Genomic DNA, 25,909 nt, shown 5'->3' with positions numbered 1-25,909 from the left:
TCCGGTTGACCAGAAAGGTTGTAGTGCAATGGTTGTTCGTGTTAAAAACCGTAGCAGTGTGGATATGCGTTATGGCCGATGATGCGATGCTTTGCACGCCATTTCAGTACATGCTTTCAGTTTTTACTACCTACATGTAGAAAGAAAGATAGAAAAAATATGCCCACTGATACTTAACATAAAAAATAATGTTGAATGTTTCACAATATTTTGTCATTAGCACATGCGTGTCTGAACTAACTTATTTTAATCACAGATTGATCTGTATGATTCTTTTTAACATTCATTTCAACGGGTTTCTTGCAGTAAGAGAATTTACTTTGAAAGCATAAAATGCCAGAAAATTCAAATGCTGCTTAAAATACCATGTGGAATGAATATGGTTTAATTCATTGGATGGTTTCATACTGTGTCCGTCCTTAAATATAACATTTAAAGCAAAGACCATTCGTCCGGAATCAATTATCTCTCCATATCGTGAGCAAAAGTTATTTAGAGTCAAAACTATTCGCATCAGTTTGTTGGCCGTACAGGGAGTATAATTGCCTAGGCCATCGGTGGCATGTGTGATCAAATATTTGATAACTATGCAGTTCACCAAGTCAAACAGGACTCTTTACGTATTGGACCGCAATCCATTATAAATATAGGTCAAGGTTGAACGACTCCTGCCTGAACGACAACTGTCTCTAGATTCAATCGAACTGTATACGTTTGGTTCCTGCACGATTCCTGATTCCTCAATTATCTTGCCGCAACAAACACACCGATCGAATGGAACTATTAGTTTCCCGTACTGCTGCGTACTCCGGTGGTCAGAAGCGAGAGTGGAAAATAAAATCAATCATTAAAACTCAATCCATCTAACCGTCGGTCACGCGATTCGGCTGCGGACTGGACGGACTTTTCGATGACTAAGTATTTGCTCTTGGCCGTACGGTATTGACCTTGAACCGGCGTGGGTACGAAAATTATCCAAACATTCCGGTGTGGTCATTCGCGAATGGCGACACATCGCATCGTAAGATGCCGGAATTTCCTTAGTCGCTTCAAATTTACGCATGATCTTGAACATTCCACATCGATCCCATTTGGGAGATTCTATGGATGTGGCTAAATAATGGGACAATAAATTATGTATCAAGTGCGACGATCATCGGTTATTATTTCCCGTTATCCACAACGGACACGGGTTCGGATGGGGACAGCGTTGGGGTTTGTTATGGCGTCCTTGTAACCAACGCAACAACACATCTCGGCGATTCACTTTACCAGTATTTTCCGTTAAATTTCAGTGTAAACGGTGTTGGTAATTGTAAAGCCACCAAATTATCACAAGTCCGATGAACAAGCTCGCAAAAACGGTCACACGTTTTCGAACGTTATTGACAAAACGAACTTTTACTCGCGGAAACGATGCGGTCTATGGAAGCCGTATTCAAAACGCTATTGTCACCACGTGTTAGTCCATTCCGATGGACGTGGCTGGGTCAACTGAAACAAACGTCCACCAGGAACATTTATCACGGCCTGGTTTGGCTCTGGCTAGTTGTTCAAGTAAAATGGTGCGCATGCTTCTCATACACATTTGTTTTTTGAAAAACTGTGTACGTTATGAATCTCAACAGCTCGCTTTTCATGTTTGCGCCGGGTCGCTGACACGTGTTAGTATATTAGCCAATGTTTGTTTTGATTTTCCGGCTCATTGATATTCGTTTATCCGGTTTTGGGGTTCGACGTACCTTGGTACATCTCCTAGGAAAGTTGTATTGGGCATTTTTTTTTTCTGTCGTAAAAATCGAACATGGTTTTTTTGAGCTATGGATAATCGAACAAATCCAGGCTATTGAGCCACGTGTGTATCCCATGTGCTCAGTGCAAAAACAGTTGGGAAGGTAAGGAAGAATATTTTCAGTGGGTGTTGTATAGGAGTGTAGTCGGAACGGTTTTTACTTTCGAATACAAATGTATACAAACTTATGGAATATTTCTACTGAAATACAGAAAATGCATGCTGCTTTGAGAAATGTTGTACTATATGGGTAGGTGATCGTAGATGTAAAGGGTGAACATTTGATGAATTTAAAAAAAATATGGCTCGTATACAATATGTTAGAAAACACTCTTTTCACTGTAATTTCACTGAAAATTGCAAATCGATCCTATTAAAAATGTACAGGCTACTTGGGATGGTCGACTATATTTACTTAGTCAATTTTGGTTGCAGATGTGAAGGTTTAAAAAACTTTCGTCTACAAATTTTTGTTTCCGCAATTAAAAAGTTTGCTGAATCACCCTATGGTCAACTTTTGGACCCGAAGTACACGGTTATCTCTTTTGGGGGGAGGAGAGATTACATATTGCCTGAATTTAACCTGCTGTCAGTAACGTTTCAGCAGCGCTGTTGTGAAATAGTGATTTCTTCTCTACTCGCGGTGTATTCAAGGCAAGTTGTCTTTAAAGGAGATAGTAAATATTTTATATTCTTTACAAGATTGTTGAAATTTGTGAGATAATCTTTAGCTCCTATTTTGCACTGTTTATCTTGGAATGGTTTACATAAAATGTTGAATGATATCAATGAGTATTGTTTTGGTTTTTGTTGCCGTACACAGTGATTCGTAGCTTGTGCTAGTGGATTGAGGGCGCACTGTTCTTTGTTTTTTAAATGCGTTGGAGCACAGGCACTTCTATTACTTTCGTTTCCTCCTTATACTTACAGTTATGAATATGGCACGCAAACTTGATGTGATTATCTTCGGAGCAAGCGGATTTACTGGAAAGTATGCCGTATTGGAAAGCATCAAACTGCTGGCCGACATGCGATGGGGCATCGCAGGCAGAAGCCAGAACAAGCTGCAAAACGTGCTTAAGGAGATTGGTGACAAGGCCAACACAGATTTATCCCACGTACCGATTGTGCTGGCGGATGTCGATAATCAGGATTCGCTGAACAAGATGGCACGTGACGCCCGGGTGATCGTAAACTGTTGTGGTCCATACCGGCTGTACGGTGAGCCGGTGCTGAAAGCTTGTCTCGCCGAGCGCACGCACCACGTCGACGTTAGCGGAGAACCGCAGTTCCTCGAGGGAATGCAGCTGAAGTACCATGACGCGGCGAAGGAGAAGGGCATATATCTGATCTCGGCGTGCGGCTTCGATAGCATCCCGGCAGATATGGGTACGGTGTTTTTGGAGCAACAGTTTGATGGGGTGGTCAATTCGGTGGAAAGCTACATTGTTTCCAAGCAGAAGGGTCGTCGAGAACTCGGTGCAATCCATTATGGCACCTGGGCGTCTGCGGTACATGCCATCGCGAACATGGATGAGGTGGGACAAATCCGTAGGAAACTGTTCGAGAAAAAACTACCCGACGTGAAACCGAAGCTCAAGGAAAGACCCACGCTGCATCGTTCTGCAAATGGCAACAAGTGGTCGCTACCGTTCCAAGGAGCTGATCGGTCATGTGTCGCTCGGACACAACGATTTTTCTTTGAGACGGAAAACAAGCGTCCGTTGCAAATGAGGGCGTACATTTCATTTGGGTAAATTTGCTAGAAATAGTTGCCGTTCGGACTGGTGAACTAATCCTACTTAATGCGTTTCTATTCATATTTTAGTGGAATTGCTGAAGTGATAGCTGTATCTTTCGTAGGCGCTGTGTTTTGGTTAATGGTTAAGACAAACTTTGGCAGGCGCATGCTGCTTAACCATCCCCGGTTATTTTCTTTGGGAATGGTGTCCCACGAAGGTCCAAGCGATGAGGCAATGAACAACACCGAGTTTGCTCTTTATTTTGAAGGTAGAGGGTGGGAAGAGAAACTCGCTAGTCCTGAGGACAAGTACACGACTCCTCCGAATAAGGTGATTCGCACAAAGGTTGCTGGAACAAATCCAGGCTATGGAGCCACGTGTGTAGCCCTTGTGCTCAGTGCAAAAACCATTCTCAAGGAGAGTGATAAAATGCCTCTAAGGTAAGAAAGACTGTGTTTTAAGTGACCAATAATTTTATTTATATTAACGTATTTTTTCTACTTTTTAACAGTGGCGGCTTTTTAACTCCCGGAGCAGCATTTGCAAAAACGAGCCTGATTGATGAACTCTGCAAAAATGGCTTCAAGTTTGAGGTTCTGTCACAGTCAAAACTGTAGCAGCGGAGTGGATTTCCTCACGGCATTTGTTATAAATAATGGTGTATTTATGGTGTTTTACAAAAAAAAGTTTATTGTTGTATATTTTAAATGGGTTTTGGATGGAAGTGTAGTTGAAACGGTTTTTACTGTCGATTAGAAATGGGAATAAACTTATTGTGTGCCCATATTTAAATCGCCTCTTAGGCGTCATGACTTAATGGGTCATAACCATTCATATGGTTAGTTGTTTATTAGAAAATGATTCGAAATGTTTTAGGACTTTGAATAAATGTTGCGATAAAACAAAAAACATGAAAAAGTGTTGGTGCTTATGGTTTGTAATCAACTCCTTAAGTTTGACAGCCTATGTCAATCTTGTCTTCTAGTGATGGGGGTGTCTAAATTTAAGGATAGATTCGTACTTGCTTTACTTACAAAATTATGTTGAACATGCATGGGATTATGCAAAAAAGATTGTAGAAACATAAATTTATATTGTACGACACTGAACTAATGTTTCTAAAGAAAAGAAAGATGTTAAAGGGAATTTCGAACCCACCCAGCACGGTTCCAAAACGAGGAACGGAACAAGTAGGTGCAGTACTTGACGCTTCAACCGCATGTTTTGAGATTGACCGCGAAATTTACTCAATCAAACAGTTTTAGTTGTGCATCTGCAAAAAATAAAGTTTGTGATCGAATAATCTCTGTTCTAACGGTAGGTCATCGGTTTCTAACATCGTGTTGTAGTTATACTTGCGTTGCTTTATGGATTTTCTAATTTCTTCATGAACTCTAGCAGGTAACCACAGCAACACAAGGACCCGAAACTCCAAGGATACGGCGGCAGTGTGTTTACCGGCATTAAACACGCATCCCTTTCATTGCAATTTTCGCATCGCAAATCGAAGTAGACCCATTGCACGATAAATACTAAGCACCAAAGCCAAGATGAAGATTGAGGAGGTCAAAAGTACTGTGAAAACTCAACGTATCGCGGCCCACAGCCATGTGAAAGGATTGGGCTTGGATGAGAACGGTGTGCCGCTTCAGATGGCTTCCGGGCTTGTTGGACAAAAGGATGCTCGTGAGGCGGCCGGTGTCGTGGTGGATTTGATCAAATCGAAGAAAATGTCGGGTCGTGCACTGCTGCTTGCGGGACCGCCCGGTACCGGTAAGACAGCTATCGCTCTGGCCATCGCGCAAGAGCTAGGCAATAAGGTACCGTTCTGCCCGATGGTGGGTTCGGAGGTTTTCAGCAGTGAAATAAAGAAGACCGAAGTCCTAATGGAAAACTTCCGGCGCTCGATTGGACTTCGTATTCGCGAAACAAAGGAAGTCTACGAGGGCGAAGTGACTGAGCTGACACCCGTTGAGACGGAAAACCCGATGGGTGGGTATGGTAAAACGATCAGCAACGTGGTTATCGGTTTGAAGACAGCTAAAGGAACCAAGCAGCTGAAGCTGGATCCAAGCATCTACGAGACTTTGCAACGCGAGAAGGTCGAAGTTGGAGACGTTATCTACATCGAAGCAAACAGCGGTGCAGTGAAACGCCAAGGTCGCAGCGACACATTTGCCACCGAATTTGATCTCGAAACGGAAGAATACGTGCCACTGCCGAAGGGTGAAGTGCACAAGAAGAAGGAGGTCGTTCAGGACGTGACACTACACGATTTGGATGCGGCAAATGCACGCCCGCAGGGCGGTCAGGATGTGCTCTCGATCGTTGGACAGATGATGAAACCGAAGAAGACGGAAATCACCGACAAGTTGCGCACGGAAATCAATAAGATCGTCAACAAGTACATCGATCAGGGGATTGCGGAGCTGGTGCCAGGGGTACTGTTTATTGACGAGGTCCATATGCTCGATCTGGAATGTTTCACGTATCTGCACAAATCGTTAGAATCAGCGATTGCTCCAATCGTTATTTTTGCCACCAACCGAGGACGTTGCGTTATTCGCGGAACGGACGACATAGTTTCCCCTCATGGCATTCCACTCGATCTCTTGGATCGTTTATTGATTGTACGCACGTCACCGTACAACATAGGAGAAATGGAGCAGATCATCCGGCTGCGAGCACAGACGGAAGGGCTGAATGTGGAGGATGCCGCCATTTTGGCGCTGAGTGAAATCGGGTCCAATACGACGCTCCGCTATGCCGTCCAGCTATTGACGCCGGCCAATCAGACGAGCAAAGTTAACGGACGCACCCAGATCACTAAAGATGACATTATGGATGTACATTCCCTGTTCCTTGATGCGAAACGGTCGGCGAAGTTCTTGCAGGACGACAACGCCAAGTATATGCTGTAGGTCAACATACGGTTGGCAGGAATTGCAAATATTATATACGTGTCGGATGCTTGTAAAAAACGAACAATAAATCGACCGAGGCCTGCAGTGGTTGGAATACATTAAAAGTCAGTTTATTTGATTTGTTGTAGCTGTCTCCGAGCAGGACCGTTATTCGTAGTCGGGAACCATAGGGGGACAGGTACAGACGAGATGCTTATCACCGTACAGATCATCGATTCGTCCCACTGTGGGCCAGATTTTCGTTTCCGGTTTAACGAAGGGCTGTAAAAAGACAGAAGAATTGAAAACGGCCGTCCATATGCTTTCCGACGATATCACTTACCGCTGGGAAAGCTCCCAACTCCCGCGGGTACGGACGATTCCAGTCGGATGAAATGGTTTGCTTCTGCGTGTGTGGCGCCATTTTCAGTGGATTAACGCGGCCGTCTAACCGCCCCTCTTCAATGTCTTGGATTTCTTTGCGAATCGAAATCATGGCATCACAGAAACGGTCCAACTCTTCCTTGTCCTCCGACTCGGTCGGTTCCACCATGAGCGTACCGGACACCGGCCACGACATGGTAGGCGCGTGGAATCCATAGTCCATCAGCCGCTTCGCAATGTCCACTGCCTCGATGTTGGCCGTCTTCTTGAAGTCGCGCACGTCAATGATGAACTCGTGCGCCACCAGTCCCGTCTTCGGATCGGTGTAAAGCGTTTTGTAGTGACTCTCGAGTCGCTTGGACATGTAGTTTGCATTGAGGATGGCCACCTGCGTTGCCCTCCGGAGGCCCCGACCACCCATTAGCTTGATGTACGACCAGGAAATGGGTAGGATAGCGGAAGAGCCGTACGGTCCCGCACTGACCACACCGAAGCTCTGACCATCGTTCTCCGGATGCGGATCAATAACGGGGTGAGTCGGTAGGAACGGTGCTAGATGAGCTTTCACTCCTATCGGTCCCATACCGGGGCCACCACCACCGTGCGGAATGCAGAAAGTCTTGTGCAGGTTCAAATGCGACACGTCGCTGCCGAAGTCTCCCGGCCGGCATAGGCCAACCTGGGCGTTCATGTTCGCACCGTCCAGGTACACCTGGCCGCCGTGTTTGTGCACCAGGTCGCACACCTCCACCACATTGTCCTCGAAGATTCCGTTCGTCGATGGGTAGGTGAGCATCAGGCAGGAAAGATTTTTTGAGTTTTCCTCCAGTTTCTCTTTCAGGTGTTCGACGTCGATCACGCCGGTGGCGCTGTTCACGCGAATCGCCACCACCTTCATGCCGGCCATCTGGGCCGAGGCAGGATTTGTACCGTGTGCACTGACCGGAATCAGACAGATCGTTCGGTGATGCTCCCCGCGCGACATATGATAGCTACGGATCGCCCGCAGACCCGCGTACTCGCCCTGTGCGCCACTGTTCGGTTGGAACGATATTTTGTCGTATCCGGTGATTTCGCACAGGTCCTTCTCGAGCTCGGCAAACATCTGCATGTAGCCCTTCGCCTGTTCGCGCGGTGCGAACGGATGGATCTCGGTGAAGTTGGGGAACGAGCAAGGGATCATTTCGGTGGTCGAGTTGAGTTTCATCGTGCACGATCCGAGCGGGATCATCGAATGAACCAGCGAGATGTCTTTGTTTTCCAGCTGCTTCATGTAGCGCACCATGCGCGATTCGCTGTGGTGTTTGTTGAAAACCGGGTGGGTCAGGAAGGGCGATGTGCGCCGGAACTGTGTGTTGTGAATCGAGCGGTTGGTAGCCTGCGGATCGGCGACGGTACTGTCGATATCGGGGCACCCGAACACCCACAGCAGGTCGGCGATATCCGACGTCTTCACCGTCTCGTCCATAGAAACACCGATCGAGTCGTCGTCAAAGTAGCGCAAATTTATCTTCTTCTCCTCGGCCCGAGCCTTGATCTCGGCCGTTGTCATCCCGTTCGGAACCACGTGTAGTGTGTCGAAGAACGCCTTGTTGAGCTGCTGATGGCCAGCTTTCTCGATGCCAGCGTTCAGCGTAAGCGCACAGTTGTGCACTCGGTTGGCGATGTTCTTGAGGCCCTCGGGTCCGTGGTAGATTGCGTACATGGCAGACATGTTTGCGAGCAGGGCCTGAGCCGTGCAGATGTTACTGGTCGCCTTGTCGCGGCGAATGTGTTGTTCGCGCGTCTGCAGCGCTAACCGGTACGCATCGTCCCCGTCCATGTCGCGTGTCACCCCGATCATACGCCCGGGAATCAACCGGGTAAGCTTTTGCCTGCAGGCAAAGAAAGCGGCATGTGGTCCACCGTAACCCAGCGGAACACCGAGCCGTTGGGCCGAGCCGATCGCAATGTCGGCGCCAAACTCTGCCGGTGGCCGGAGCAACGTGAGCGCCAGTAAATCCGTGGCCACCACCACGAGTGTCCCATTCTTTTTGCAATCCTTCGAGACCTGCTCGAAATCTTGCACGTCACCGAACGTGTCCGGGTACTGCATGAGTACACCCGAGATCTCGTGGTCGCCAAAGTCGATCTCCTTCACCGAACCGAAGACTACCTCGATGCCGAGCGCCTCAAGGCGGGTCTTCACTACGGCCACCGTTTGCGGGTGCAGCTTGCGCGACAGGAACACCTTGCGGCGCTTGTTGTGGCGGTAGCAGAGACTCATGGCTTCGGCCGCCGCCGTACCCTCGTCCAGGAGCGAAGCATTGGCGATCTCCAGCCCCGTCATGTCGGTCACGAGCGTTTGGAAGTTTAGCAGCGACTCTAGCCGACCCTGGCTGATCTCCGGCTGGTACGGGGTGTACTGTGTTGTCCAGCCAGGATTTTCGAACACATTGCGCAATATCGGGTGCGGCACCAGGCAATTGTGGTAGCCCATGCCGATGTAGGAGCGCCATACCTCGTTCCGGTTGCTGATCTGTTGGATCCGCTCAATCAGTTCGTGCTCGTCTGTTAGGGAAGGATGACATCAAGAAGAACGCAGATTAGTGTAAAAAAAAAACCAATGAAAAAACACTCCAGGATGCTGAACAATACGTCCTCTCGCGCTACAGATAACGTCTTATCGGCAGGCAGTGTTTGTGGCCTTTGACGGTAGGCATTGGTGTCGGCGGCCGGGAAGGCAGAGCATCATTTCGGCGGTGAAGCGAAAGGATTTATACTATCGCCATCACACGTCATCGTTGCCATAGCGATCGCTTTCGCTTTCCGTCGCTTCCAGCCACACGCGCGCTCCATTTGTGTTAGTAAACGAAAGGCCTTGGTGAGGATGGAAATTACGAGTCAGCAACGGAGATGCCGACGGACCACAACGACGTTGTTGACCGTGCCACGTTGTGGACGCAGTGGTCCGGCTGACCTATTCTTTGGGAGGTTATCGCGATGAGCGTACGGCGCGGAATGAAAATATGTTTTCATGTTAGTGTTCCAAGGGCTCGAAAATGGGTAAAGCCTACTAGCAAAGGCATGTATGGAAAATTAATGAATGCTTGTTGTGGCTTTCTGGTTAATTTTTTTTTACAAAATTTCGTCTAAAATCGTATTCCTTCGATGGTTTAAACCCCATAATATACACTTAAACTTTATAAAGCAAGATAGTAGAATACTGAATACATAATTACTAAATGTCTACACGATTCGTGCCCAACAAGTTATGAAATCAATTATATTTAAAAAGGGGATGTATACTTATTTAATCATTATCCGCTACTCGCTTGCCCCACATGAGCCAAAATAGATTGATCCGTACTTAAACAATATTGTGAAATTATTTTGCTATGAGTACAATTGGCTTACTTTAAGATTTTTTTTTCCAATTCTTTTTAGTTGCAGTAAATTGCAAAAATTTTCAAACGGAACTCATGAGACTAGTACGAGGATCATTTAACCATTTTAATTTACTGGTGACTTTCATAAAACGCTTAGAAACTTAGTTTTCTTAGTTATTCAGTATCATACTCACTCAAAGGATCCTCGATGTTAAGAATACGTTTGAACTTGATCGCATCCGGGACTGCCTTCTCGGATAGCTCATCGAGGGACTGTGCGATAGGTGCAAGAACATAAATGTAAAGAGCAAACAAATTAAAAAATTTACATTAAAACAAACCAAATCACAAATTAAAGCTGCACACCAACACGACCGCTCAGTACGGCACCGCTGATAATCACCTTGAATCCGATCGAGTTCAGCATGGTAACGACGTCAGTTTTGCGCGGTCCGATATGGCGCGAGGCAAAGTCCGGCTTGTTGGGAAAAATCTCCTCCACCGTGGCCAGATAGCGCTGGAGCTGTAGATTGCTCTGCACACTAGCGGCCACCCGGGGCAGCAGTGCCCCGTACCGCTGCAAACCCGTCCGACAGAGGGCATGTTTGCTGAGGATCATCGTGCGTTGCATTGCGATCGGCGTCGTTGGATAAAAGGTGCCGTAGGCTGTTTGTTTGCTAGTGTAAAAATGGGTCCGTTGCTCGCACCGTAGTCACCTAACACATCGCACAAAAAGATCACTGGGCACTGGGCTTAATCTAACCGACCAGCTAGTGTTGCACAATCACACGCTACGGACTTTTTTCCGCAGGAGGTGGAGGCTCGTCTTGGTTTGGTTTTCCTAACGGTGTCCACTATCGCATCACCTCAGACATACCCACGGAGGCACACACATACACTGCACTCACACCAGGATCAACACCAAGGATGCGGATGATGTACCGGGACCCGTAACCACCGGGAGGATTGCCGCACTTGGACGAACTGAACTCGGGGACCGAGTCGACGATGGTTTATATACGAGGCCGTCCCGGATGGCAGGAGATTCCGCAATCGAGTGAAACGATCGTACCGTTCGTACGTACGATCGGTCCCGATTGGATTCGATTGACCGGAACATTCCGGAGCTCCACAAAGCCGTACACCCTGGTACGGGTGTATGGGAATTTGAGATTACTCCCAGCCATTGGCACTGATAAGAGATGTTTGTTTTGGTCAAATTTTTCGGCGATCATCGTCGAAGTAGTAGTCGAAGGCCTGCTTTAAAACCGATACGACGGAATCATTCTCGGAGTGGCTGATGGATGACGTCTCGTTTGTGGTCTCGGTCGGGCTTACTACGAATCACGTGACCTGACCGACGCCCATATGGCTCTCAAAATAAGGACCTTTCGGTGTATCAATGTAACCTCCGACACCGATTGATACCTAGGGGGGTATGATCGTGCGGAAGCTCGGGAGAGGTGGAACGTGGCACGGACGGCATCGACGGATTACACAGCGTTCGTAGACCATGCGATAAGTGTTGATGTGGCGACGATGTTGCTGCGTGCACATTTGCTGCCCTCCTACGTAGCAGGGGTCAGTTTGGTACGTTATCTGCCAGAATTGGACCGTGGGAGAGAGGCGAAGAGCCGGTCGTAGTACGCCAGGAGAACGTTTGCTGATTACTAGGATGAATACAAGCCTGTTGTAGGACGTCTACAGGATATCGCTATCAATTGGGTTATTTGTAGTAAGTTCCCGAAAATGTTGAGTGAATCCTGCTTTTATACAGCTAAATTTTTCAAAACAAAATAATTCTCTTTCTCAAGGGTATACTTTACTTGTTACAACTGTAAAAACAACAAACTAAAGTATTATCAAAAATCGGCCAACAGTTTTGAAGGTGAAAACCCCAAAGATGCCTCTTTGGTCCTGATGTTCGGATGAGGAGGTCAAGACGAAAACGATCTGATTATCTCATCGTGTGTATATATATATATTTTGTCTAATATTACTTCCATTCCAATAAATGCAATTTGCTCTCGTTAATATAGCCAGCTCACACACACACATACACACATACACAGTTCGGCCGGTCTTGCCAGGATCCGGCGCAATCGGATGTAGCAAACTCATGACATGTGTGGTGCACCATTTTCTAACCGGAAACGACAAGCATCAGCCGTTGAGAGGAAAGTTTGCTTGGCTCTTAGGATTAGATTCCTTATGTAGATGTTTTCTTTTTGTTTTTCGTTAATCGCGTTTGTGTGTGAAACTGTGTGTGTGTCTTTGGCGAATATACATCGGTTTCGTAAGAAAATGCAATTTGAATAACTATACAATGTACTTGCATACTGGTTTGAATGCTACATTAAATCGTCAGCTAAAAGTAAAAAACGATATAGATTAATTTATTATCAATGGTTTTTGTTGTTAGGACGAGATTATTCGAACGGGGCAGAAAAGTTTTAACGATTTCGATTGCTATAACGATGTACAGCCGGTAGTATTCTTTCCAACGTCGTCGTCCGAAGCGGCTGACTTCATCCTGTGCAGGCGTTGTTTGCATAAGGGTAGGTGAATGAACAGTATGAATGTAACCAACAAACGCTCTTGCAAGGAGAAAAGTAAAGTGTAACGAGCAACATTCGAAAGAGGGCGGCATTGCCCCAATGCTGCATGGAGTGAATATATTTTATTTTGTTTTTAAGGGTTTCCCGATACTTTAACCGTCTGTCAGTCGGATCAGTGTTTATTGTTGGTTTTATGCTTGCCAGTGTTGTTTTTCGAAGGACTTTCTAAGTTTGCTTATAATACTACCATCCACAATCCCGGCGATGGATGGTTTCGGCGTTCAGAGTTGACTTCTTAAAAGGAAAAATAGATCACTCATGTCGTTCCTCAAACAACCATAGTTCATGTCAGTTGCATTTACACCCAGATACATAAACACTTAGTCGATCGATCCGGAGATGCCAGCTTGGTCATTACGCGCTCAATCTGGATTTTGTGTTAACAGCAATGTGTCGATAATACAACCATATTCGTATCTAATGTAGATAGTCGCAGAATTGTAGAGTAACTAAGTTTCGGTCGAGGAAAGTTCGGGTAGCTTGAGGGTAGGGGCAGTAGCATGTTCGCGTTTGACCACACAATGTGGCGTTGCGTAGAATCGACACTAATTTATCCTTCTTCCAGGGTGAGTGGTACATTAAGGTGCAGATAAATGTTATGAGCTTCTGGTTTCCAACATCCATGTTCAAGATATTCGCTAGTGACTAGTTGTGGTGCTGTGGATAACAACGGTTTACTGGTGATACTCCTATCGCATACTGCTGCCTTTGGGTTAAATGGTCGTGCATTTGGTCCTTCGTGCAAGAAGGAAAATTTAAGCATTACGCTCGTTTATCACAGAAATTGTGGTTACACGGGAGGAAGAAGGATTGTTTCCAGAAAATGAAAGTGTGCATATGAACGAGAAGCAGCATAGGGGAGGATAGGCAGATAAAAAGAGTTGAGGGAGATAGAGAGAAAGACCGAGACTGGGTGTACGTAAAATCCGTAACTGTAAAATACTAGTGAGTGTCAAGTGCGCGTGCCAATTCCACCGGTTCTCGTCGCTTCCGGAAGCTGATTCCTAGTCCGTGTTGAGCTTAGTGTAGAGACTTTTTGTTGGGTGACGCGGCCAGCCCAAGGTTAAGCCCAGTGTCCTGCTGGAAGTCAAGGCTGCTGTACTTCGTGGGCGACGGTGAGAGGGCGCTGCTAATCGGGAAGCTGGCCGCTATGGCGGAGATCCGCTCGTAGTCGAACCGCATCAGGATATTCTCGCAGCTTTTGATGTGCGAGTGCGGCTCGCTGTCGTGGTAGGTGGCGTTGCGTAGCGACCCCGGGTATCGGCCGACGATGCTGGCCGAAGTCGTTGGCGATAGGGAGGGGTTTTGCGGCTGAGCAGGGTTGTACGGGGGTGAGTTTTCTGCCGATCGGGTTGTGCGGCCGGAAGCGACGGGCGTAGCTGGCTTCAGTGACTCTAGGTAGGCCTTGGTGATGACCGGCGATGATGGTGACTTGTCGAACTTTGTCAGCGGACCAGTGCTGTCTCGCTGAAGGTTCAGTGTGTAGCGATCATGTGAGGTGCTCTTGAGTGTCGTTGGCCGGACGTTTGGTTCGGGAAGCTTTCGAGCCGGCGACACCAGCCGGGGAGATATGGGGGGTGAATGACTGTAGTACGAGGCGTACGTATACGTCTTGGGTGACTCGCGATCGCGATCGAGCGACTGATTGTCCGAGGAGTAGTCGCTGCTGTGGTCCTTGCCGCGCGGCCGCACACTTCCACTCTTGTCTCCATCGCGATCTTTGTCCTTCCGCCGGCGGGGCGAGTACTCCTTTCGTTTGCGAGGCCTACTCGGTCGGTTACAGGAAGTCGGCCGACAGCGTCCCTCGTGCGTGGTGGAATAGTCGTGGACCATCACCAGCGGTGGTTCAGTCGTACAGCAATTCGTCACCGTGCTGGTGACGCTCGAGGTGGTACTGCTGCTGACTGCCGAAGTTGTCACGCTGTGGTTCTCGAATTGCTTAAGTGATTTTTCCAGATTGTCGATCGTATCGCTGATGCGATCCGACTGAATGTCTGATTCGTAATCGCAGTAGCCGTCGATCGCTTTGATCGAGCTTTCGATCGACGATAGCGTTGCTAGCATGTTCGCATTCGAACGCTTCAGGTAGTCGATCGTCTTGATCGTCGTAATGTAGTCGTCACCGACCTTGATCTTGCCATCCTCGATGCCTTTGATAAGTTCGTCCGTTTTCGAGGTACGTACCTCCTCCGGGATCCGGATCGTACGCAAGATCTCTTCCTGTGCGTGCCGAATGATGCCAGCCTCCTCCGGGTCCTTGTCCGTGAACGACTCGCTACGGATGGACTCACACGAACGGCTCAGTATTTTCTCACCCCCACCGTCCGCCGGCTTTAGCAGCTCGTCGATCTCGTGCCGGCTCTTGCGCTTCTCGGCCGTACTCTCCGCTGCCGCCTTGAACCGGGCCAACTGTTCGTCCGTTTTCTTGATCAACTCCTCCGTCTTCAGGCTGATTGGTTTCAGGTCGGCGAGGTCGCTGTCCAGTTTGAACCGGGTGGGCGACTTTCGTGCCAGCAGGCGTGAGATTTGTTCCTCAGATTTCTTCAGAATCTCCTCCGTCTTACTCGAGGCCACTGAAGTCACCGAGGGAGTGGCCATTTCGTCGGTTAGTTTCATGTCGATCAGCGAAAGCCGCTTTTCCAACTTGTCGATCAGCTTCTTGTCGTGCGTACGAAAGCGCGCTAGTTGTTCCTCCGTTTTCTTGATCAATTCCTCCGTCTTGGAAGACACCGCCCTCGTATCGATGGCGTTAAAGCTAAGGTTAAGCGGTTCCACCTCCGGCTCTGGCAGGGTGATGTTTGCCGGAGGTGATTTCGGTGCAGGTAAGGGTATTGGTGCAGGTGGTGGAGATGTTGGTTTCGTTACCGCTGGCATCGTCGTCGGTGGAGCAGGTTCTGGTGCTTCTCTTGGTAGAGGATCCACCTTTTCCTCCTCTGGCGTTATAATTTCCCGGAAGTTATCCTTGCGAACGTAGTAAGTCGGTTCGGGTGGTGCAAACCTTGCTAGCTGCTCTTCAGTTCGTTGGATCAGCAGATCCGTTTTGGATTTGATATCGTCACTCACGACTGTTTCCTCGGGAGGCACCGGTATGTCCTCCTCGAACTTTACCCTATACGGCGAGACTGCAGGCCGGGTGTCTGCAGGTTGCGTTTTTTCCAACATTTCTTCTACGCTATGGCTAATCCGGATATCTAGCGATTCTTCGTCCAGATGCAAGCTTGGCAACTGCTCAATCGTTTTGATCAGCATCTCCGAGGCGTCCTCTTTAATCAGTCGATCGGTACGCTGTTCGTCCTGATCACGCCCCTTCCGTACTATCCGGCCGAGAATTAGCGAGTTCTCCTTGATAATCTCTAGCATCTTGTCACTCTTGAGCGCATTCGCGTCCACCGCTACAAGGCCCTCCGAGGCGGACCGCTTTGTGATATCTTCGGGTGGTAGCTCCTCGATCTTGATCGGGTCGTCCATCGAGAAGGACTTCTCTTTGAGAAACTTTACCCGATTGGCAAGGTACCGTTCGACGTCCTCCGGACTTTCAGGACCCTGTTCCTCCTGCGGCGTAGGGGTGCTTGGAGCGTCAGCGATGCGATACTTGGGTTGCTTAGTTGGTTCGACCGGTGGTACCACCGCGGAAAGATCAACGCTCGGTGGAAGCAGTGGGCTGTCCTGCTGCAGACTAGTTTTGATTGGCAATTCCAGCACGAACGACGACGACATCGATGACCGGTTGGAGATATTGGTAAAGCTATAGTTGTCCAGTTTCGAGGTGGCATCACTCCTGTCCAAAACACTTTCGGTGGTAGTGACAAGCGATTCGCTCACCTTACGCTCCTTGATCACGTTCAGATCCAGCTTGCTAGGACGCTCGGCAGCACCAACGTTGATGCGCTCAAACAGCTCGTTCGTGACTCCTTCGTCACTGACTTTGAACGCCGCTGGCGTATCCTGTGCCTCCACCTTGGCGACACTCCTGCTGGGTTCGACAGTCACTGTGCTGTCGGTTGGTATATTCGCCAGGTAGTCCGAGTAATCCATCAGCGAGGACGGCGTCTTGAGCGGGCTGATCGTGGACATGCTAACGTACTTGGTAATATCTGGGATTGGTGACAGCTGGCTGGTGCTAGTGATGGCTATAGAGAGGGATTTATCCTCCGGCTCCTGAAGAATGGGAGGCACGGGAGTCGGTCTCCTGTCGAGATCCGACGCTGGACTGATCAGCTCACTGCCAACCGGCACGAGATCGTCCTGTTCGGACGCCCGACTTAACTCGACATCCTCTTCTTCGCCACAGGATGATGGTTCCTCTTTAATGTCCGTCAGCTCACTGTCGCTGGGGACGATCAGAATCAACCGCTCCTCGTCAGGCACTTCGCGGATGCTGGATTCGGGCGTTAGTCGCCGTTTCATCGGTGATGCCTCCAGCGAGGATGCACTCAAAGGTTGATTGTCGTCATCGCACAGTGACGTACTGGTGCTAGACTCCGCGTCCGACTCTTCGCTGTAGGACGACGACTCACTGCGGCGCTTCAGGGCACCTGCCCTTGCGCCAGACGATCCTCCGTCACCTCCACTGCTGCCCGTCTCCGAGAGGTTACTGATGGCGGAGGACGCGCTTGAAGACTTTTTCAACTTTGGTGAATCGGTACTCTTCGGCGCATCGATGTCACGCGTGCTCTTCTTCGATGGCGACTCTTTTGGCAGATCTTTCCACTTGAGACTGTTCCGGCGAGCCTTCGTCTCGTCCATGTCCTTCCAGTGTAGCGTTTCCACCGGCTTCGGAGACTTTGGTCCACTCTGGGATCCCTGTTTGCTCGACTGTTTCGATGACTTTGACGACCGGACCGGGGGTACCGCTCCCTGTGGTGGCCCCAACCGTTTACCCTTCGCACTGAGTAGGGCATTTTTGCCAACGAGCAGCTGGTTCACCTGCAGCGTGCCACTGTTCGGGGCAGGATTGGTCGGTTGACGGGCGACGGCCGCGGTTAGGATGATGTGTGCCTGTCGTTGCCGTTCTCGCAGCTTATCGTACTGCTTTTTCAGAAGGGAGATGTCCAGGTTTATCTTCTCCTTGCCTTCGGCACGTGCAAAGTTCGGTGGTATGCCGAGCGATGCGCGCCTACCGGATCGTAATCCCCAGGCCGTGGCCGTCACTGCCAGCCGAGAGTCTTCATCCGATTCGCCTTCGTCGTCGGAGTAGAAAATCCTGAAAGAGATACGCAAATCCATTAAACTCACGTTCTCGTTCAATGGTCGCAATTGCGCGTTGATTTGTTCAATTACTTGAGATTGGAAGAATCCTTCAGTTGAGTAATACTGTTTAGGTGCTTTTCGCGCAGCTTTTCGAGGTCTGCTATTGGTCCAATGTCTACTACCCGTTGTATTAGCCCGTTCGAGTCCACCAGACTCCCATTGACCAGCTCCGACGAGAGCGCCCCCATCCGGCAGTAGAAGTCATCCGCCGTTTTCGTGGCTAGGATTTTGCTAGAATTAGAAAAATTCTCGTTGAAAGTTTGTTGTGGTTAACGTGGCCGCCCACACTCCGCTCTACCTCTCTAAGATTCCCCAGATAGCTAGCGCGGTCCGGAGTAGCACATCACTGCCTTCGATCAGTATCAGATCCCAAACGCGCAGTACCAGCGGTATAGGCAGGCAGGTGCAGAACAGCGTCAGGAACCACTGCATGGTGAACACATTGGTGAGCGGTGGTTCGAACGCCCCCTCCGGTCCCTGTAGTTTCTGCAGGTGGCGAGCCAACTTCGGTAGGCGCGTACCGAGCAGATCGCGGAACACGGCCATATCAGCCTGGAGGCCACCGAGCGATCCGCAGAAGTAGCCCGCCGGCAGCAGCCCCTCGATCAGCAGGATCATCACCTTGATCGAGTCCGACTCGTTCTTGTCCATCACCTGCAGGATCAGGGCGCCCAGCATGTTGAAACCCTGGCAGTAGCCGACCTCCGGGTTGAAGCGTGAGTAACCGAGCAGAACCCGCTTCAGTTTTCCCTGGTTTATCGTCCCGGACGGACCGGAGCACAGACTCGAACCCGTCCGGTGTAGATCCTTCACGATCTGGATGCCCAACTCCTCGTCATCCTCGTCCGACTGTTCGCTTAGACATTTCGTTGACTCTTCCTCCCAGTTGAGCGATCGTGTCTTCAGGTAACGATCGGCAAGGGCTAACCATAGCTGTTGGAAATCACAGAAGACATTATCAGACTATCTAAACATGCCGAAGGGATGAGCGAGGTGAACCTTACCTTACGTCGGAACTCGGATGGCATTCCGCCGGGCAGGCGGGCCACCATCTTCATCGCGTGTAGCCACTGGTTGAAGTCTGACTGCGTGTCCGGCACGCCCATCTTTTTGCTGAGATTGTAGTCGGAGCTGGAGGCCGAGGGTGGTGGTGGTGGAGGTGGAGGTGGTGATAACGCATTGAAACGCATTTCTTCCGACTCTGCAAGCGATTCAAAGGGCAAAAAAAATCGAGCTAGTAAGTGAGATTGTAGAAATACCAAGCGATCTATTGTATTGTTCGTGCTTGGGAAACATAAAAAAGAAATTGAAAGACTTTAACTAGAACTTCTTGAAATATTAACTAGTTTGAATGAAATATAAACTAAGAGGATGCAATTTTTTTTTGCAACATTAGCGGAATTATTGCGATTTTTGCATCTATTTAGGGTTAAATGAAATCTTTCCTATTAATGAAATTTAATTATCAAGATGTATGATGGTTGTTTAGAATGTGTTATAGAATAAATATTGAATCTAATTAAAAGCTGACGCTGATAAAATCGTGCAATAATGCCCCGAACGTGAAGCCAAATGAGCAGTAAATCTAAGGTTATCATTTTATAATCTTCAATAGAGATGGAAAGAGATAAAGGAAAGATAAATTTGCAACACGCAACACCGGCACGGGAGGACGTGATTGTCGTATTTCCGTTATGCTTATTCGAACAGCCATCTTTGCAGGAAGCAATCACAAAGACGTCACGGTTGCCACCAAGGAAACCGTATCGGGTTTCCCGGGAAATCGTTTGCGCGGGAGAAGGTGCAAGCAAAAGTCAAAGAGACAAAAACTTTTCTTCCGCCCACGGATGCCAGGTGGTTACCGGGAAAAATCCGGCGCCGGCGGATTGGGCTCTCAACATGCGTTAGCACCTCATTTTTCAACCGTACGGTAGGCCCGGAGCCATAAATAGCCCGCCTGTCCGCTACCGGGCCAACGATGAAAGGCGGTCCGTTTTGCTGGTCGGTAGCCGCGAATAAATTGAATTTGCCAAATTACTTTCTTGTTTGAAGCTCTTTTGCATACAAAGTGCGCTACAGTTTCCTGCGCCGAGGGAAAAGATGAAACAATGTCGCGGGAGCTTTTGTTTGTGGACAACGCCGGTATCAATCCCCAAGTGGCACGAACGAATAAAAGCTAAACGGATGAACATCACCGAACCGGATGACTATTTATAGACGGAACTAATCTGCATCCGCTAAATACACGGCCGAAACCATTCACACCAGCCGGTTGGGATTAGTAACTGCGAGGCAAGTAATTCGTTTCCCGGCCGTCACCGAAGTCGCACACAACGGGTTTGGAACGATCATCGCAGACACGCGCGGATAAACAAATGGCCAAAACGAAGACATCCGTTCCGAGCCTGACGGTTGCGAAACTCGAAGCCACAGGGAGTGCGCGGGAGATTAACTTTTCCGCGAAATTTTCCAACCTGTTGCCCTTCGCGGATGATGACGATGGTGCTGATGCTGCTATGGCGCTATCGACGAAGCGAGTTTTTACTGCGAATGATGAAGAAATAAAATTGCCCTCTAAAATAAACAGAACCGGAAAAACTCCTCCACCCGCAGTGACGAAGTGACTGTGCAATGTGCAAAAGAAAAAAAATAAACATGGGAAAGACTTCTTCAGCCACCAGGGAGCAGAAGTCACGGTACAAATTGAGATTAATGCTCCGTCCGGTTCGTCCTTTAGGGTCGTTCGATGGAAACCGCTGGAAATCATTAAAAGGAAATAGTAAAAAACCAAACGGGGTTTTTAAACGATCTACTAGGATCGGAGGGAATATTTAAATGTCCTATCAGCATACATAGGTTATCAGTGGCCATCGACCTTGAACAATCCCTGTTGTTTTTGTTCAGCCTATGTTTAATCCTAGGATTGGACGGGGTTTAACATTACGATTTGTAAGTTAATTTCTTAGTTTCCTTCCCCTTTTTGATGATCTTTTATTTTGCTTTGATTTATTTTAAATTGCCTTAAATCTTTCGCACGCCCTGCCAACTTGTGCCAGCAAGCACAAGTCTGGCTGCCAGCCGGCCGTTGTAAGGATGCAAATTGAATTTACACCAAACTTTTCCCTACCTCGCCGGTACCGTTGGAAAACTGGCCGAAACCTTTTCGAACCGTGCGCTCGATGTGACGGGCTGGCAAGTGGCAGGTGACCTAGGCTTCGCCGATGCTTCGGGACATTTTTCCATCAGCATCAAACCCACGCCGGTCCTAAAGTTTCCTTTCATTCATTCATTTCCATTCGATTAACTATTCATTTTGGAGCACGGAGCGCATTAGGGGGGAACCTGTCGATGGCGATGACAAAAATAGGTCCTCTCCTCGGCCTCGAACACATCGAGCCGTGCTTACCACAGTTTGTTTCATGGACGCGGCACCTCGGCAAAGGTCGACAACCGTGAGACGTCGTGCGCCGGAGGGAGGGGCCGGGAAAAAAGCGATAAAGATGGTGTTACAAAATTGATACGAGTGGGCATAAATTGGAAACGATAAGAGGAACTCGGCCTACGCCTTTGTGCGGGGAGATCATTCGACGCATACAGGACACGCGCACCCGCAAAAGGGAGGCGGAAGATTTTCATTTGTTGCCGGTGGCTTTTCAAGCTGTTGATGAACTCTACCGCCGATGTTCACTGTGGCAAGCCCCGGGGGCGCGCGTGTAGAAGTCAGAAGAGCAACTTCCCTCACCGGGCTAGTCCACTAGCAGCACAATAGGGTGAAGGAAAAAAGACGAGAGAAAACGCAGTGGGCGAAAGGTTGTTGAAGTGGATACTTGTTTGCCCTTCTGGAGAAAACGGGCAAACGTAGAGTTACTTTGCAGACGGGACGGGTTCCTGTTGGGCAGAGCTTTGTTCGCAATCGTTTCGCCTTTCGGCAAGAGCGGGCACATCCTTTCTAATTTACTTCGCTCCAGTTAGTACCTGCGAGCTGTGGGGATGGGAGGAAAAATGCAAGTAGCAAAAAGATCCCCGACATGAAGGATTTCCACTGAAGTCTACACAAACGGAAGCTGGCCTATGGTGCTCCTGACAGTGACTGGTGTGGGCTGCCAATGAGCAGGACGTGTGGGCAAAAATGGTTTTCTTTCTAACAATGTTGCATCAAAGCAACCTAAACGAAGAGAGGGTTTTATTATTCTGTTTGCAAAAGACGGTATTTTGCTGCTTAGACAAAGTTATTTAATTGCTACATCTGTATATAACTCATTAAAGGTTATAGGTTTCTAAAATACGCTTGTTAATTAAAGGATCAAACTAAACTAAATAGGATATTTAAATGATGATGAGGCAAAAGCTCTTTTTAGCAATGTGTTACTAGGAAACAAAAGGAAGAGATTCATATAATGGAGCTAATAACTAGGATAAAATTTTAATTTTGATTTATTGCAGATTAAAGTTCCCCGGTAGATAAAATCTATTTGAACTTATGGTTAGGGTTAATGGGTTCCAAAGCCATCACCAATTATCCGGCTGACGGAAAAAACTACATGAAACATGACTATGTAACAAATTGGCAGCATAATCCGTGTCGTCCAGCCCCGGACCAGACAACAAACACGACTGACACATGCTATCGAACATTAACTTTTAACAATCGCTTATGAATCAATGGTCAACCAGTGGGTGGTTGTAAAAGGGGGGAGTTTATTTTCAGCCTCCGGCCGATTGCTCCTTTTCATTCTATCCGACACGTGGCAACGTGGCTTGACATTGATTCATAAAAAAAAAATGAAAAAGAAAAACAATTCAACAATGAACTCATGCAATAAAACGCCGAGGACTCCGCCGGAGAGAGGCGTGATGGTGTTCGAGCGGCAGGAAGCGGAATGGGATGGGCGAGCGTAAGTTATAAAAGCGATAAAGTGGAAAAGCGCCACCCAGCACGCCGGCACGGGTTGGGGATGACTTCCGGCCTCTGGTGAAGACATTGTGCCTCACCCCCCCTCCCTCTCCTCCCCCTCGTCCGCGCACGATACCTTGGTAGCAGCTCACGATGGGGCTGACGGTGGCCGCGGTCGGGGTGGTGGCGGCGGTGGCGGCAGACGCGTTCGGTGCCGCAGCTCCACCGACGGTGAGATTCTTAATCGAGCTGAAGAGAAAACTCATGTCAAGAGCTGGCCGGCCGGTCCGGGGCACGGTGGGCACGGGGTGGCAGTCCGAGTGGCACTGCTGATTGGCACTCCAGCCGGGGGTCGGCGGGGCGGGCGGTGTGCGGTTCGGTCCTTTGCTGGGCGGCACCATGAATCATGGCGCTCGTAAATTCCATTCCTACACGGGACAACCGGGCCCGCTACGACCCTAGACCACCAACCCGCTCCGCACTCGACACTGTTGGGTGTTCGTAAAAACGGAACGTAATGAGCATCATCGGCATGGTGTATTGATGTATGTGTGTGTGTGTTTGGGAGCAAGGAATTTGGGGTCTCAAATTCGAAACGCACGTCTGGATCAATTTGTCGTAAAAGCATGACCATGAATGCGGCTTTCGATCTAGTGAAAGATGATTGAGTCGATGTAATGGGAATGTAGTAACCGAGGCCGATTGAAAGCAGAAGGGATTCGGTAACGAAACTTCAGTTTACGGTTATGTCCGACCGTCGGTAGGGAAGACCGGACCTGATTGTCCTGCTGAAGGATTTTATGCGCGATCGAGATTAAAGCATATGAATATTGAATGTATGAAAGCGGATGGATTTTCTCTTACACAATCTTAAAAATCCGGTTAACACGTGGGGGTTTAGTTCTCGTTCGTTGATTAAATTTACAATGCTTTATCTTGTTCATCCTCAAATTAATTGTACTTCCTCCAAAATGAGGTAAAACACAACGGTTTCAATCGAACTTACTGTAACAATTAGGGTGCACAAAACCTTTGTCAGGTTCGTTTTTAAAACATCCTAGCAATTACGCGTCATCTATTAATTACAACCCCAAAACATATCGTTTGCCCCAACCCAAAGGTGCTTTATAGTCTTCGAAGGCTATTTTAACGGTCCGTTGTTTTTACAAACTTTTGACTTGGAGGTCCGCGTTGTGGAAAAGGTTTCCCGGCACCGCCAGTTTTTGTGCCATGTAACTTTTCTATTATTTTTTTCCTCCTTTTCGCCTTTTAGCAATTCAAACATCAAACCGCGAGTCGGCAAAAGGGCACGATAGAGTTATTTTTTTAGTTGTCGTCCCAGGCATTGCTGTGAAAAAGCGCAAGTGCCGGCGTCCCGGTGCCATTTACATTTCAGCCACGAACCGTCAGCAGCGGAGGCGTGTGCTTCAGTTTCGGCGAGGGCTGCACAAGACATCCTCTCGGTTCGGCTGGCTCGGGATGTTTATGCTGTCGGTGGGTCGTTTCTTGTGCTTGCATGTATTTTTTATCCACATCATTTTATTATTTGTTTTGTTTTTCATTTGTCGCCCTATCGACGCCATAAGTACGGACACCTTTACCATCGCGGGCAGGCAGTTGCGGTTGCCTCTAAATCTTCATGACGAAAGGGAAGGAATGCCAAAATGGAAAACATGACTGAGGACGGCCGACGGTGTTGCCTTTGCGTCAGCCGACCTTCCAGTACGATAAAGCTTCTGTTTTCCAGCGAAGGCTTTCCGGTACACTCAATTTTGAATTCCAAAACCCACGCGCCGCCGGCAGCAGCAGCAGCCGGGTGGAACAATTGATAACGCCACGCAGACCTTTCCGGAGCGGAAGCAACCATATGGTTCCAGCTCGTTATTGCAATTGACAGTGGCAAAGACGTTATTATTAAGGACGCGGTATGGAATAGAAATGGCTCCGCAGGGAACAGGCGAATGAGCTTGTAATACAGGTGGAGAAATGGTAGAATTTTCATGGAAGCGTAATTGTCTCGGATTTCTGCGAACGACCGCATCGGAAACCTGCGTGCGGACCCGGCAAAGAAATGGAACCCGGCCAGGCGTGTCGGCCGGAAAGGAGGATGTTAATCGGATAAATCTCATTTCCATTGCGCCGTACATCGTCCGACCAGGGTCCATCCATTAGACGACGCCGACGACGACGACGAGGGCCGCCGGTGGGTGGACGGATCGGACGGAAGTTAATGACATTTCGCTGACGAGCATCCACGGTCGCCAACGCACCACCCCGATAATTGCCAACAAACCCACAATGATTTGCTTTTTTTAATGCTCTCTTGTGTGGCTGTGTTCGTGGCTGGGTTAATGGCACAGGATCAACAAGTCCACGCGAAATTCTCCTACGTGAACAATGGAAGGATATGTGAACGCTGAACATTTTCCGAAAACCAACCCTCGGTTTTGGTTTGCTCTTTCGTGCGTGTTTTAGTAACTGGCGAAAGGTCATCCTCCTAGCGTTTGTATGTGAAAGCGTTTCAGCGAAGCAGTCTTTTAACGACCTTTACAAAACGGCATGATTCGAACCGAAGAAGTATGCGAACCTAGGTGTGTAGTTTCATAATTATTATTTGAACATCAAATTACTCGCCCGGGGTTTGTGAGCATGTACAGTCTATCAAGAAAGTATCCGTACAGTCATCAATTTCAACTTTAAGCCTAGTTATCTCAGCGACTACGTGACCTAGGACAACCATTTAAACGACATCTCGTAGATAAACTTCTATTCTATCCAATGAGGTCTTAACATTTCGAGAAAGTTACTTGTAGGTCACTTTGTTCTATAGAAACCCAAAAAAAGGCACAAAATCGATGACAAAAAAGTATCCGTACATGATGAGTATTGATGATGTGCCTTCCGTACATGATGTGCCAATATGGTGCAATCAATGCCACTTGCCTCTATAATAGCCTG

The 25,909-nt window shown here is 48.3% G+C and overlaps 5 protein-coding genes across 6 annotated transcripts in view; 2 read left to right on the top strand and 3 right to left on the bottom strand.

Moving 5' to 3' along the window:
• LOC131260164 (NADH dehydrogenase [ubiquinone] 1 alpha subcomplex subunit 6) overlaps positions 1-25,909 on the bottom strand; it is a 115,627-nt gene that overhangs the window by 48,678 nt on the left and 41,040 nt on the right. The gene's annotated exons all lie outside the window — the stretch shown is intronic.
• LOC131260140 (saccharopine dehydrogenase-like oxidoreductase) lies at positions 2,725-4,364 on the top strand. The gene is made up of 3 exons (XM_058261813.1): positions 2,725-3,545; positions 3,621-3,974; positions 4,046-4,364. Exons 1-3 carry the CDS (start codon positions 2,725-2,727, stop codon positions 4,149-4,151), a joined length of 1,281 nt encoding a protein of 426 aa, XP_058117796.1. The 3' UTR covers positions 4,152-4,364.
• On the top strand, positions 4,750-6,554 carry LOC131260139 (ruvB-like helicase 1). 2 transcript variants are annotated; one of them, XM_058261811.1, is made up of 2 exons: positions 4,750-4,851; positions 4,936-6,554. In XM_058261811.1, the coding sequence occupies exon 2, from the start codon at positions 5,085-5,087 to the stop codon at positions 6,453-6,455; it is 1,371 nt and encodes a 456-aa protein (XP_058117794.1). In that variant the 5' UTR covers positions 4,750-4,851; positions 4,936-5,084; the 3' UTR covers positions 6,456-6,554. The 2 variants fall into 2 exon arrangements, with proteins under 2 accessions (XP_058117794.1, XP_058117795.1); XM_058261812.1 differs by having other exon boundaries at positions 4,753-4,851; positions 4,933-6,554.
• LOC131260130 (glycine dehydrogenase (decarboxylating), mitochondrial) lies at positions 6,542-11,156 on the bottom strand. Its single transcript, XM_058261798.1, has 4 exons — positions 10,593-11,156; positions 10,384-10,462; positions 6,781-9,371; positions 6,542-6,719 (listed from the first exon to the last, which is right to left on the bottom strand). The coding sequence occupies exons 1-4, from the start codon at positions 10,818-10,820 to the stop codon at positions 6,606-6,608; spliced, it is 3,012 nt and encodes a 1,003-aa protein (XP_058117781.1). The 5' UTR covers positions 10,821-11,156; the 3' UTR covers positions 6,542-6,605.
• On the bottom strand, positions 13,828-23,217 carry LOC131260127 (uncharacterized). The gene is made up of 5 exons (XM_058261795.1): positions 23,088-23,217; positions 19,062-19,258; positions 18,356-18,990; positions 18,088-18,288; positions 13,828-18,010 (listed from the first exon to the last, which is right to left on the bottom strand). Exons 1-5 carry the CDS (start codon positions 23,215-23,217, stop codon positions 13,828-13,830), a joined length of 5,346 nt encoding a protein of 1,781 aa, XP_058117778.1.

Source organism: Anopheles coustani, chromosome 3, assembly GCF_943734705.1.
Source record: "Anopheles coustani chromosome 3, idAnoCousDA_361_x.2, whole genome shotgun sequence".
Classification (NCBI taxonomy): domain Eukaryota; kingdom Metazoa; phylum Arthropoda; class Insecta; order Diptera; family Culicidae; genus Anopheles; species Anopheles coustani.
Note: the sequence above shows the minus strand (reverse complement) of the source record. Positions and strands in the feature narration are given on the sequence as shown.